The sequence below is a fragment of the Psammomys obesus genome, unplaced genomic scaffold, assembly GCF_907164565.1.
Source record: "Psammomys obesus unplaced genomic scaffold, mPsaObe1.curated_primary_1811, whole genome shotgun sequence".
In the NCBI taxonomy this organism is placed as follows: domain Eukaryota; kingdom Metazoa; phylum Chordata; class Mammalia; order Rodentia; family Muridae; genus Psammomys; species Psammomys obesus.
In genome coordinates, this window is record NW_026585742.1 from 5,406,668 (window position 1) to 5,421,004 (window position 14,337).

At 41.4% G+C, this 14,337-nt stretch overlaps 1 protein-coding gene across 1 annotated transcript in view; it reads left to right on the plus strand.

The window, feature by feature from the left end:
* The window catches only part of Synpr (synaptoporin), a 334,857-nt gene that overhangs the window by 206,220 nt on the left and 114,300 nt on the right, over positions 1 to 14,337 (plus strand). The window contains exon 3 of the mRNA XM_055599191.1: positions 5,247 to 5,371. Coding sequence (XP_055455166.1) covers positions 5,247 to 5,371 — 125 coding nt within the window. The remainder of the gene's footprint in view (positions 1 to 5,246; positions 5,372 to 14,337) is intronic.

Here is a 14,337-nt window from a genome sequence, read left to right on the forward strand (position 1 = left end):
ACCATACCACCATACCACCATACCACCATACCAGCAAACCACCATAGCACCATACCAGCATATCCTGTTCTTTATTTTCTTGAGATTCAAACCCAGAACCTCACACTTTTGAGTCCAGCTCTTTCCGTACCAAGCTGTCTCCTGAAGCACGAATAGGGATATTTCATGACCCCACTGTCATCCAATTCACTTGATAGCATAATGCTCTGCCAATAATATATTTCAGCACACGAGGGCTCTGGAGATAAGGGCAGAGTCCTGTTCATATGGGGTTTTCACAATGTCTAGGAGAGGAAACCTGATTTCTTACAGCTGTTTCCAATCCACACTTTGCAAGAACGCTCGAATGGTTTTATATGCTGTATCCATTTGGTTAAACCGCCACTCACTGAGACCTAGAGCCTGATAAGAATGAGGCTTCTTCACAAACTGTTGACAAACGGTTTGCTGTTTGGCTTTGTGGAAGGCAAGTTATTAGTTGCAAGTGCAAGGCGCTAGCATCATAGCATGAAAGCAGTCATGGGGTGTGCCTCGGTGTAGAGAGTCAGCTAAGGGTGGCAGAGGAACCATAGTTCTCAGAGTCCACTCGAAACGACACCCACCCGATTTCTGCCTGCCTCTACAACAGTCAGTCCTCTCTCCCCATTTAGTGCTGGCTCCAGTTGTACCAACTTCACAGTCCAAGTGCCCGTGTGTGCCACATGTGCCCTTGCCGAGTGAAGCTTCCGGCCCAGGGTACTTGAGACAGTGGTGTGTAGGACAACCTCTGCTTCTGCCTCTCTCTCCCAAGTCCAAGATCAAGCAGATCAAGAGTAGCTTGATACTGGTAATGGCAGAAATAATTATACGTGGAAATTGGCACACAGGAAATCATAGTTTCATTTTTGAGAGATCTGGCTGTTGGTAAGCACAGCCTGTCAATGACATGGGCATCGATTTTCCAGTCCCCTTCCTAGCATTCTTCTCACTCCCACCCATTTATTCCCAAGCATCCTTCATGCTTGAGGCTGTTTACCAGACTTTGGGGAGGAATCCCCTTCCTGGCTTTGCAGCACACTTTTTAAAAAGCACTACTTGGCCTCATATTTTGTCTTCTTCCAAACTATTTCTTTCAACTATCGCTTTCAAAATAACCAGGAGAGGTAATAGCATGATAGTCCTCTTAGAGTCAGTGCTCTCCTATGAAGAAGCTGTCTGTCTTCCACCGAGGGGAAAGCTGGTGTCACTGTGTGCAACACCGCCACTTGTGCTATATGTTGTGGTTCACAGAGACCTATTAAATCGGGGGATTTAGAGCAGAGCCATAGATCATCCCAGACAGAAGCAAAATGAGAGTTTGTTGCAGGAGTCTTAATTTTGCTTTCCTGAAATCAGAGGAGGTAAATGGCCAGTAGTCAGGACACTGGTGATCTTAGAATATGCTGGAAAATTAGTTTTCTGCTCCTAGAACTGGGAACCCCATGAAAAATGGGAACACAAAGACCGCATAATTCTTCTTGGATGACTGAATGAACATTGGTCCCGGCTTACGCCTTTGCTTGCCGGGAGAGGTGAGCCGGTGCACTGCACTGTGGGGAACAGACACTGAGCTGGCTGAGGGTGAATACCCAGAACCTAGAGCGTGGAGGGACTAACACACACATGGTTGTGAACACACAGGCATGCATGGATGGCGGGTCCTCATTCTTCTCCATTGTGTGTAGCCCTTACCGTGATGTTGGTTGAAACTCACTCTGGTTCTGCACAACCCTTTCCACTGTCACTCCAATCCTTCAGACGTTTCTCTCTCCTCGGGTATGTGGAGGAGAGAGAAAAATCTCCTCCCAGTTTTCAGGACCCTAGATGTATTTTGTTCACCCATCTTTCCCACTTCCCCAGAATAGGATCTTGTCTGTGTTATCAAATGTTGTTTCATAAAACTGAGCATCCACAAGACAACCAGACCTTCCTTGTGCTGATATTAGTGGTTTTTCAGCCTTAGTTGTCAAACTAGGAAGAGTCTTGCATCTTACAAAGACCTCCTTCTAAATTCCTCAGTCTATTCATCTGAGGGAGAAGGGAAAGAAGAAAGGAAAAAAGGAAGAGAGACAGGCAGCAAGGGAAAATAAAAAAAAGGTGCAAGGCCCGTTCTCCTTTGCTAGTAAGATTGCTGTATGTGCTTGTGAGAGAATCAGGAGAAAGTTGGAGATCCTTCAGTTGTGTTCATGATGCATTTCTGAACAGTTTAACTGTTAACTCTATCCTAATGGCAACTGTATCGCTTTCCCACAATTCTGAAGCTGACTGAAATGCTCTCTCAGGAAGTCTGGACCTCAGGATCATACCTGAACTCTGCTATTGGCAAGCACATTTTCCTCTTTAGTCTCAGTTTCTCTAGTACAGTGAGGTGAATAGCAATGATGTAGCAATGAGAAGAAGAGGAAAATGAATGAATTTTAACATATTTGGGGAGCTATGAGTCTATTATTTAATATTCACAGTAACTCTGTGAGATACAAACTAATTCTCTCATCTTTTCACCATTGAAATGACGCCTTCTTGAACTTGTCAAGTGTTGCCTCCTTGTATCTGTCACGTTAGCTATTCCTTCTACTGAAAATCTTTTCTCCCCCAATTTTTGTCTCACTTCCTCTCATTTGTTTTCCAAATGTTGGCTTAAATGCAGCATCTTCAGGCATAACTTTCTGTCTTACTCTCTTCTCCAAACACGTGACATAATTTCTAATTCTGTCTATAGCTGAGTGACGGCGACAGAGGCTTTCTCTGTTTTCTAGTATACCTTCCTTCCTCTTCTTCAACAACTGCTACATAGGAAGCATTCCATTCAATGCCTGTTGAATGAATCACTGTGTTGGTGTTGTCTTACCAGGAACTGACGTTTGGAGAAGTGGGGTGATTTGCTTAAGGTTACCTCGTTAGGAATTGGGCTCCAAGTCAGATGTGCTGTGTTCTGCCACCCAGGGTAGAACTTAGGGGGACAACTGCAAGGAAGGCCACTGCACCTTTCTCTGCAATACCAGAGAATTCTACCCTTCCATCCCAAAGAACTCTAGTCCTCTCTCTTCACTGTGTTTTGATGTTTCCTGTTGTTTAGATTCTATAAATGGTATATTCCAATAGAGTTGAGTTCACTTTTTCAAATGAGTGTGATATCAGTCACACAGTGTGACCTCCCTTTAATCAATGATGACAGTGATGAATAAGAAACTTAACCCAAAAGCTATAGGTGTCAAACGTAACTGGAGTATGATGTCTTGTGTTTGCGAAGTTTAAAGAAGACTAGAGGAAAAAGTAACGATGTGGATGGTGTCAATCATCTATCTCCTCCTCATCATACATGTGGTGTTTTTTAATTTTATTTTTATTAATTACAGTTTATTCACTTTGTATTCCAGCTGCAGCCCCCTTCCCCATTCCCTCCAAAACCTCCATCTTCACATGCTACAAGGATCTGGAATATCCACCATCACAAGATGCAATCTAGACATGAACATTGAATAATTAGTACCAATTCTCTCTCATTCCTGTCAATACTACGAGCTTTTGGGAAGGGAGTAGCCACGCTCCTCTGAAGCCTGAGCTCTGAGAATTGTGTGGACTATGGAATGGGCTGGACTGATTGCTAAATGATGCCCATTAGTCCCATAATTTGGGCAAGCTGGAAAGCAAAGGCAAACAAAACATAAAAACAGATTTTATTTTGACTGCAGAGCTGTTGGTTCACTAGAGCTGAGACATATGTAGACCTAGCTAGGGCTTAAGTCTAAATTTCCTACTTTATGGTCTGGAACAACTTATCACAAACCCCACTATTTACAGCAATAATGTTCACTAGTGTTTATTGCGTATTTACACTGTGGTAGGAAGACCCACTCTATGGGCTCCACAGATCTAACAAGTATGAATCCATTTGCTTCTATTATGCATAACATATCATTTGCTTCACAGTTTAAAATACTGATTTTGGAAACCAACAAAACTGACACATATTTGCAAAAGTGGTTCCCAAAATATTGCTTGCCTTCTGAGGGTTTTACAATGAATTGCCATTTACCAGTCTTTTCCTACAAATGCTAAATAGGCAACTGAGGAAGACAATTCTTAAGGTGTTTTTCCACCAATGATTCTTCTGGTAGATCGCACTCATCCACATTCTGAACTTTTGGAACAGACACCTCTCCACCTCTCCAGTGCCAGCAGACGCCTCCATGGTAATTGTCTGCCTTGTATCACAAAGAGCAAAATAACTCAAGGGATTATTACCAATGCTGTTTTATTGTTTTAAGTAATGTCCTCGACATTATAAACTAGGGCCTTGGCACATAATCCACACATAGTTTGTCTCACTGTGCAAAATGAACTACTAGTACTGCTAACACTAAAATTAACTGGACTCTTTCTGTATGGGTTAGTTTGAAGTGCATTGATTTGGCTTTCTTTATAGATGAGCAAGAAATTCTTTTAATTTTTTTGCAAACTATGAAGGTAGTTGCTTCGCAGTCTAGTATTTCCTTAATTCCCTTGTTAGGACCCTCCTCCTCCATGAGTGTTCCTTGTTGACATTTATTCTGTCTACAAGATTCTCCGAGTTCATGCTCTTAATTTTTGTTGTCTCTTCTCCACAGATCCATATTTATACCAGGAAAGAGAATGACATTAACTCATAACATTTTCTCTTCTAATACTTGATTTAGAAACAGCAGCCAACACAGAGATATAACTGTCTGTGGGGACTTGAAGCAAAGCACTCTGATCACTCATGCTCTGAATAGAATCTCTTACTTACCTGATCTCCAGTCCACTAGCTCTAGTTTTCTCAGGTTATGCTTTTCCAAAAGGCAGTCTACACCATTCCAAAAGACAACCACATGTATTAAAGAAAATGCACCCAGACAAAGGCATGAAAACAAGGAAAATACCTATTAGGAGTCATCCACAGGCAGCTTTCCAGGTCTCTGTCTATGGAATTAAGCCCATCTTCCATGTGAGGCATGGCACTGCTTCACACACTAGCAGTCATTTTTCCCTGTCCAAGAAGCATTTCTATAATTCACTGGTCTGTTCTTTAGAGCCCCTTCCAGCCTAGTGTTCACCCTCCTAGAGTTCATCCTCCCCTGTGATCAGCTCTGTGGAGGGCCACAACCTCCTTCCACCTAGACACAGAGCTCCTGATTATTGTTGTTGTTTTAAATCCCCATCACCTTAAAAGCTGTTTTTTTTTCCCTTTCTTCTTTTGTCCTTGGCAGCTTTTTGCAATCTTTGCATTTGCAACATGTGGTGGCTATTCAGGAGGCCTGCGGCTGAGTGTGGACTGCGTCAACAAGACAGAAAGTAACCTCAGCATTGACATCGCATTTGCCTATCCGTTCAGGTAAGGAATGGTGATCCATGTTCCTCAACCTAACAGCAGGAAGCTTTCTTCCTTCTGTGATTACTGGCTGAAAAATGTAGGGTGGGTAGAAAGAAATTCTGCTTGAAGCCACAAAATGTCATTCTTAGAGAATCTACCGACCACTCCACAGTGGGAAGATTTGCTAACTATGCTTTCAATCCAGTATTGACTGTCCTCCAAAATAGAAGCCTCCCATTATGACCTAGTGCTGGGGGCTCTCAACAAAGAGACCCCACTCACACAATTTAAGATCTCTCACATTCTCTCGAGATTAGTGAGTTACTGTAACCTGACAGGGATTGTGCAACTCTGGCTGATGATGGCCAACAATGTGTCTGTGAAACAGATACATACTGATTAGACAAGGACCTGTTCCAGCTCATCTAACGACCAATCAAAGTAATACTTTGAGAGAAGTCCCATTCCTTCCATCAGTTCCATCCTGAGATGCTGGAGGATGCATTTATTTTCCCCTTACATTCTCTCTGATACCAAGAGTTTGAGTCTACCTGGCTTGAAAGAAATTCACATCTCTATTCCTATACTTAAATTGATAGAAAGCTTTCAAGCCCATTATCAGCTTAATGTCTGTTCCATGCCTATAAAATGATGGACAGATGCCTGCAGAGCTTGTTCCCAGCCTCACTTCTCAGGGCTTCGATCCAGACACTTAATATAGGCTAACTTTATTCAATTTTAAAATATTTACTCCTGGAGTAGAGACATGGCTCAGAGGTTAAGAGCACTGGCTGCTCTTCCAGAGGCCTTGCATTCAATTCCTAGCAACCACATAGTGGCTCACAACCATCTATAATGGGATCTAGTGCAGTCTTCTGGTGTTCAGGTGTACATGCAGACAGAATATTGTATACATAATAAATAAATAAATCTTAAAAAATTCACTGCTGTAAAACTCTCAAATAATTGGCATTAATTAACTCTAAGGGAGAGGTGTTAAGCAACTTTTAACAGTGTTTTGATATGTTATCAATGTACTTTCTTATTTATTTCATATTAACATTACCTTCTATGGGCCTGATGCTGGCTCTGTAATTACAAAGAAAGTAAGAAAAAAAAATCAACCTTTACTAGCCTTTTGTAAGCAGGTAAGTACAGTATTTTCCAGAAATATTTTCATGAATCCCTATAAGACTGTTCACTAAAGAAAAGGAAGAAAATGGAGGAAGAGAAAGAAAGGAGGCAAAAAAAAAAAAAGATGGGAGAAAGAATTTAAGAATATGATAAAAAAAACTCAAGAAATCCTTCTTATTACTTCATCTTTCTAACATACATTTTTGAATCCCCTAGAGACCCATTGTTTCCCAAACATATTTCCCATGGAAATTCTTCTTCTCCTTGCTAAGTAGCTGAGAGGATTTGTAAATCGTGGACTGTATCCTTTTAATATTGGCCTTGAAACATTTCCTAGTCTAAAACAAAAAGTTTTATTCATAGGCATTGAAGCATAAGAAGTAATGTTTTTACCAACATTCTGAAGGATTAAGGAGAACTGACAGCACTTTTCAAATGGCCCCATTTGAGCAGTCTCCTAACTGATGAGAGTGTACAAAGCTCAGAAATGTTAAGCATTCTCTGGGAACTCACGGTTGATATTTATCGTGAGCTGGAAAAGAACAGGGAGAAGATGCTAACTCCACTGGAAGTTCTATATGAAACCCTTGGCTTTGGGAGGAGAAAGCTATGTTCACTGTCTAGGATCTAGAGTACCAGATAAGAATTGCCAGTGGCCAGGCAGGTAGTGGGACTGGGCTGCTAAACATTGTTCCTGGGCTCAAAATGTCTGCATTGCTTCCACAATGAGCTCTGACCAATAGCTACTAAGGAGGGAGTGGGGGTAAATTCAACCCTTTAAGGTCTGAGAACAACTGCCTAGTAAACACTGCCTTAGGCACATGGATTCCTAGTCTTGCCCTCAAGCTAGAGAAGAACAGTTAGAAGAGGCATCTGTGTGAAAAACCAGCAATGGAGCTCAAGTGGGATGGAGAGTAAAGTACTCATTTCATGTAACCCTTTGAGGCATGGGATCACTTGTCAAGCAGTTTCCAGCTTGGGCTTCTCCATTTCCTTCCCCAAACTGCAGAGTCATGTAGTTGGTCCTTCACTGGCATCTGGAGAAACTGCGTAAAGACAGTGTTGTTCCCCATCCCCACCCCCGCCTCTTTAAGGAAAAGAGTCCCTTCATTTGAAATACCTTTCTGAAACAAAAATGTTCAAACATTGTTTTCAATCAAGCCCTACCTTCTTCAGGAGTTCATATGCAAAGCAGATAAAAGTCATTGAGATCATTGATACACCGGAAAGAGAATGACATTAACTCATAACCATAGTGTGCCATCTGGAGCAACCCCTGGGGGCTCCAAGTCTCTCAGGAGGTATGTACACTCCTCTATTTTTGATAAAGAAGGAAAGTAAGCTTTGCCTCTCTGTTTCACGTTTGCACATTTACTGCTAGTCCACTCCCACAGAACGTCCTGCTCTGCTGTCCCAGTAACATCTAAGAGAAGTGTTTAGCTTGCAGTTTCAGCTCAACATTTGAATACTATGAAATGCCCTTCTTCTGTTGAGAACATTCTCAAGAGTAAGCAGGAATATATACGAGTTATTTTGTTTGTTTATGTAGAACTCAATAAGCCACTGTCAGTGCTATGATCATAACCTTTGAATTGAGATGGGAGCCATTAGTAGCTTCTAACTGTCTAGTTTACTTACAAACACAAGGAAGATGTAAAGTCAAGCCTCAAAGTCAGTGGAACAAAAAAGATACATATGATGACAAAAGAAAAGGACCTACTGAGCTGGTTGTCTGTTGAAAGATTTTTAAAATTTAGTATTGATTTATATCTGAGTAAAGCAGCGGCTACTTCCTAACCAGCTATATAGCCAAATAACCACACAGAGAAGCTAGAGCACAGTGCTGCTCAATAATTATCCATCCTAAACCTCCAAGCTAGTATAGCTTCCTCCCATTCAAATTTCAGTTATGCCACTCATTATATTTGCTTTGTAGTCATATCCTAGGTCTGGTTTATTTCCTGGCCCTCTCCTCACAAATCCCATCTGTACTCTAACTTTTCTCCTCCCTTCACCAGACCAGGATGTCCCATGCTATTCTTCCCAATGCTCAGTATTGGCTGGTTGTCTTTATTGGCCATGCACAGAACAAATAGTAGAATGTTTACACAAACTTGAGACAGGAGATGCTTAGAATAAACATCACAATGCAAGGTGTGGACTGAAATCAGATAGTGGGGTAGAGAAATCAGCATTTGAATCAACAAGGGTAAACTGTACATAGTCCACAAGAGCTTTATGCCGACAGTTGTCAGACAAAGACTTTACTTAATTTGATAGTGTCAGTTAGAAAATTCTAGATAATATACAACAGGTTCAAATGTTGCTTTTAGTAAATTTATCAAAATATGTACTTTCTCTATATCACCATATGTGCACATTTTTGCTTATACCACTAGGAGAGACGCTTGCTACTCAGCAATATCTCATTTTACTACAGAACTGAGACACCTGCCACCTGGCCTCCCTTTTGGCCTGTGATTAAACCAAACAAGTAATGCTTAACTGTTTTCTCATCTCCTGTAAAGTGTCATCAGGGTATGAAAGTGGTTTTGACACTGGAGGGTATGGGTTTCTGGATCTCGTATGCTCAGCATGTCCTTAATACACTGGTGTCAAGGAAGGCTGCTCATTTCAACGTTCTTAATACATGTGAAGAACACCCATCAGAAGAATGAACATTAGAATGTCGCACTTTTATTTTTTTTTTGTCTTTAGAGGTAACTCCTCCAAAAATAACTTGTACCAGATCTTCATCTCAGAATCTGTATATTTGTTGCTTTTCTTCATTCTGAACAAGTACTGGCAACTTAAAGAGGGAAAGATTTCTTTAAGCTCATAGTTACACAGAGTCTTGGTCATGCTCCCACCACCATGGATTTTGCTTTTTTTTTTTTTTTTTTGGTTCTCACCACGATGAACCAACACCCTATGAAGAGACAATGATACCTATTCCAAATATTGCTGAAAGTGTTAAATGAGACATACATGCAGAATGTTTAAACAAGACCTGACATTCAGTAAGTTTTCTTCTAATATATTATTCTCGTGTTATCATCAAATTAGTGTATCATCAAATTAGTGTAGCTGGAAATTAGCTAGAGAGCAGAAAAGATAATTGACTAGCAAACATGTCCTTGAAGCAACAACATTTCTGAGACTATCCTCATCCCAGAATGAGAGCCTTCTCCACCCTCTCTCTTCACACATGCAAACATTAGAAGATATGCATATTTAAACATCTCACCTGGATTAACTTGTTTTTACTGCTCTGGTGTTCTTAAGAGAAATTATAATAGGACCTTTGTGTTTCTTTTGAAACCCTTCCAGAAGAATGGAGAAACCTGTCACAAGCTATTGGGAAAATTATTTAGCATCACCAGGGCAGGAGAGGGAAATTCAGCTTGAGCCATAAGATCCTGAAAACAGAGAATTCAAGGATGGGACATCCACAATAGTAAAAAGACAAGCAGGAGCTGCTTAGTTGGCACTGAAGGAGCAGGTTTTCTTCCCTTTAAATGAATGCAGCCCTTGCTCTCTGGATCCCCACTCCTCTTCAGAACATTTGAATAAGCTCAACTAAAAAGGGACATTGTAGCATCTGGGACTTTACACAGTATTACCAGCTTTTCTAGAGCCAAGATGGGAGATGAGCCTTTTCCTCAGATTCTTGCCCAGAGGTAGTAGAGATAAACACTTTTTTTTCCTCCCTACTATTAAGCCAACGGGAAAAAGACAAGTAGTGAAGACTGTGTTATTTTCATCTTGTGTTCATGAAATGCTGTGTCTATTCTTGGAACTTTGTCATTGTTTCTCATTACCAAGTATTTTCACTCTGTCTGGATAAAGCTTCAGACATTTTAGGTCTATAACATCTCATTTTAACACTGTACCTTAAACTGAAATTTTTTTATGACAAGAGTTGGTGCTGCCAGTTTAGAAGATTAAGTCAACCCCAGCCAGACCCCTTGCTTTCAAACCCAAGCTCTGCCATCTAGTGGATAGGGAAGTTGTAAGCTCCTGTCAAAAAGCTCCATGGTGAGCCCTGCTGGACCTGCAGCTTTCTCAGCATGGAAATGAAATAGTGATATCTGCTTTACAGTGTGCCAGGGACCATTCACTTAGAGAATGCAAATTAGGTGTGTAGATTAGTAGAAGTCAGATGTATCACAAATTATGCTGTTGTTGTTGTTATTACCAATGGAGTCTTGTGCAAGGAGTTGGCAAGAGGGCTCAGTTATACAACAAAAACAAGACAGAGCACTATTTTGCAATATTTGTAGACAATATTGTAGAGATTACAGAAAATGATACAAATATGCACACTGGCTGACAGCCTGGGAGGGGACAAATAAAAAGTTAAGTGAATGTCAAGCTAATCTGCATCTCACTGCTCTCCTCCCAACAATATGGCTTCTAAAGTAGAGCTGCTGCAGCGCTTCCCTAAGAGGAGAGTGGTGGGGGCAAGTCAGACTGCCTTGGTTTGAATTTCTCCCAACACATAGTAAGACAAATATGTGAGTGCAAGTAGTTTCCTTGGCAGAGGATCACTGGAAACGCCTAAGAGGCAGAGGACATGAGACAAGGGACAGACACATTGCCCCATAGGCCACTTGGGTACCAGAGACTGTGGAGAACTGTGGACGACACATCTCAACAGGACTGGAATCACACAGGCGATAGAGCTTTAGATCCTCTAACCACTTCTGTTGGTCCCTGGCCAAAAGCAGGTCTTGTACCACTTGCAGTTCAGGAAAGCCACCAGTTAGAGCCTGAACGCTAGCATTAAAAAGCCATCACTTTGGATTGTAAAGGTAGAAATCATTTAATTACAGAGATCCGGGTGAGTACCCAATAGCCTTCAGTATCTTTTTGTTTGTTTGTTTGTTTAGCCTTCAGTATATTAATGAGACTTTTCAGTCATTAGCCTAGAGCTGTGAGTGTCCCATCCTGTATTATGGATTCATTCTATCAATATGTGTTTATTGAACCATTATAAAGTCCACTTATTATATATTAATTTGCTTAGTAAAGTAATTTCTAAATTACTCCATCATGAAATTTACAACCAGTGCAAGATGAAATATAGGTGTGTTTATATATATGTATGTGTGTACATACACTTTTATCATTAGATTTCATGAAGAAAATGAGAATTATACAGAAATATAAATAAGTGCTGGTGCGGGCTGAGTGGTCCATTTGCTCTTCAATAGAGTGCTGAAGAAGGGCTTACAATGGACACATTTAAAGCAGCCCAGATAAGAGAAGAAAGAATGAGCTATTCCTTGAGGAAGACTGAAGGAAACACAAAGCATGGCAGGAACAATGCCCAGAACCTCATAAAAACAAGAGAAGTGACTAAGAAGGTTAAAGGGTCAGGGGGGAAGTGATATCATTTGAGGTTATCTGGTTGTGCTGATGTAATTATGTAAGAGTGCAGACCAGAAAGCTATGAGGGAGTTCTCGGAGACAGCTGAAGCACACTGTGCAGGGGAAGAGATGTGCAGGGCAGAGAAGCCCTAGGTCTAATGTAGGGAAGAGCCAGGAACAAGCAAGGGAGCGTGTGCATGCTTGATTGGGAGGCAAATGGCAAGAGATGAAGACAGAGACAGAGACTGGTAGAAACTTTGAGATTACAAATAGACAGCAGAACTGATGGTAACACAGCCGTAGAGTCAAGAATAGTGAAGAAGAAGTCGCAGTGATCAGGGAGGAGGCAGTGGAGAGAGGGTGAAGCTGCCATATCCTGTGTCTCGGCATTGTCTTCCACACCTAAGCTACGATGGTGGTATGAGTCTACACAGTAGCCTGTTTATCAACTTTTCCCATGACTCTTTCTGGTGCCATTGTGTTGATCCATATGGGGAACAATTTCATTATTTTAAGTTTTTATTCCTGGTGTTGGTTTGTGGGATCCTCTGGAGGTCACTAAGGCTCAGAACTGGATGACAGCTTTATGTTGCTTGAAAACACCAGCAGTTAGGCAACTGGTCCCATTTGTTTGGCTCTGAAGTGAAACTGAAGGTGGTCTAGCAGGACTCTGTGGTATCCAGGAAGGAGAGAGATAGCAGGGGACTGGCTCAGTAAAGGTGAGCCACCAGAGACTACTGCCTCCAGCTGGGCTCTGGTCCTTCAGTTTCTAGCATGTCTTTAAATACTGCCCCCTGGTGGGCACCTAACCTTCAGCACATGTGTGTATAGGGAACATTGTGTATTCAATCTTAACAATAAAAATTGGAATCTTCAAGCGTCTAGAAAGAGCAGCTGTAGAAGCCATTGCCATCCCTAAGGCTAGAAGAGGGCTGGAAAAATTAAGGTCTAACAAACAATAAAATCCATCCAGCGCATAACTTCTTTTAATATGCTATCTAAGAATGGCTTGTATTTTTAAATGGTTATTTTTTTTTTAATGCTGTTAGTGTTCATTGTCAACTTGACAGACAGTGGAATCACCTAAGAGACAAGCCTCAGGACACCTCTATGAGGGACTGTCTAGATTAAAGTTAGCCTCTGAGAATGATTGCCAGAGATTGCCTTAATTAGGCTATTGTGGTAGGAAGACCCACACATTGTAGGGAGCGCCATTCCCTGGTTGGGTACTCTGGACTATAAATGGACAAAGTGACTCAAGCATTAGAATTCATCACGGCTTCTTGGTCATAGAAGCCATGTGACCAGCTGCTTTAATTTCCTGTAGCTTTGACTTCAAGACATGATGGACTGTAGCCTTGAACTGTGATCCAAAACAACCCTTCTCCTTAGGTTGCTTCTGTTAAGCTATTTTAACACAGCAAGAAAGAAAAGCAACTCACACACCCTCTAAACACCCATCAGTTAGCTTCAATTTTGCCTCTTGGACTATAAAGCCTAGACTATTTAATATCTGGCCTTAAAAAATGATTAACGACCTTTAGACAAGACTCATATAAGGAGGCAGAAGTAGCTTAGTAGTTTGTGCACAAGATGGGGCTTGTCTGGTAGAATTTGTTTCTATAGCAATAGGAGACTCCGAGAAAGGAGAGATACAAGTGAAGACAGGCAGAGTCTCTGTGTAAGCCTCAATTTCCTTGTCTATAGGAGGAGAATTTCATGAGTCTGACTGAGAATTTTTTTCCCTAAAAGTTGAACTAGTTCTCTAATTCAGAAACAGAGTAAAACTCTGGTAGTGCACCAGATACCATCAGAAGGCAATATACAGGTGCAGTAAAAGGACTCTTCCATTGTATTTAAGAAGATTTGCTCTGGTATTTGCCCTACTGAGGTAGAGTCTGAACTGGCTTTTAAACATCATGGTCAGAGCATGTGCTGGCAATGAAGGCAGCTGCAATCAAGGCAGCTCTTTCTGTTGGCGTCCAACAGAGAGGTGACAAGCTGAAGAGATTAAATCAATGCTCAGTGAGCAAGTCCTTTATAGTATTCTCTGTCTCATTGTGTGGGATTTGGTAAAGCAGGTGTGGGGAGGACACAGCAAGAACCTAATGACCTGGGTGAAGCTCTGTGTCCTGGAAGAACACAAACATAGCTTTTGTCTTAGCGTTTCTATTGCTGTGATACGACACCATGAGCAAATACAACTTTGGGAGAAAAGGGTTTATTTCCGATTGGAACTCTCAGGCCACACCCCAACACTGGGGGAAGTCAGGGAAGGAGCTTCAGGCAAGAACTCAGAGGCGGAAACAGAAGCAGAGGTCACGGAGAAGTGCTGCTTACTGGCTTGCTCCTCCTGGCTTGTTCAGTACACTTTCTTATAAAACCAGGTCCACCAAGCCCAGGGGTACCTCCCAAATCAATCATCAGCAATAAATAGATAGATAGATAGATAGATAGATAGATAGATAGATAGATAGATA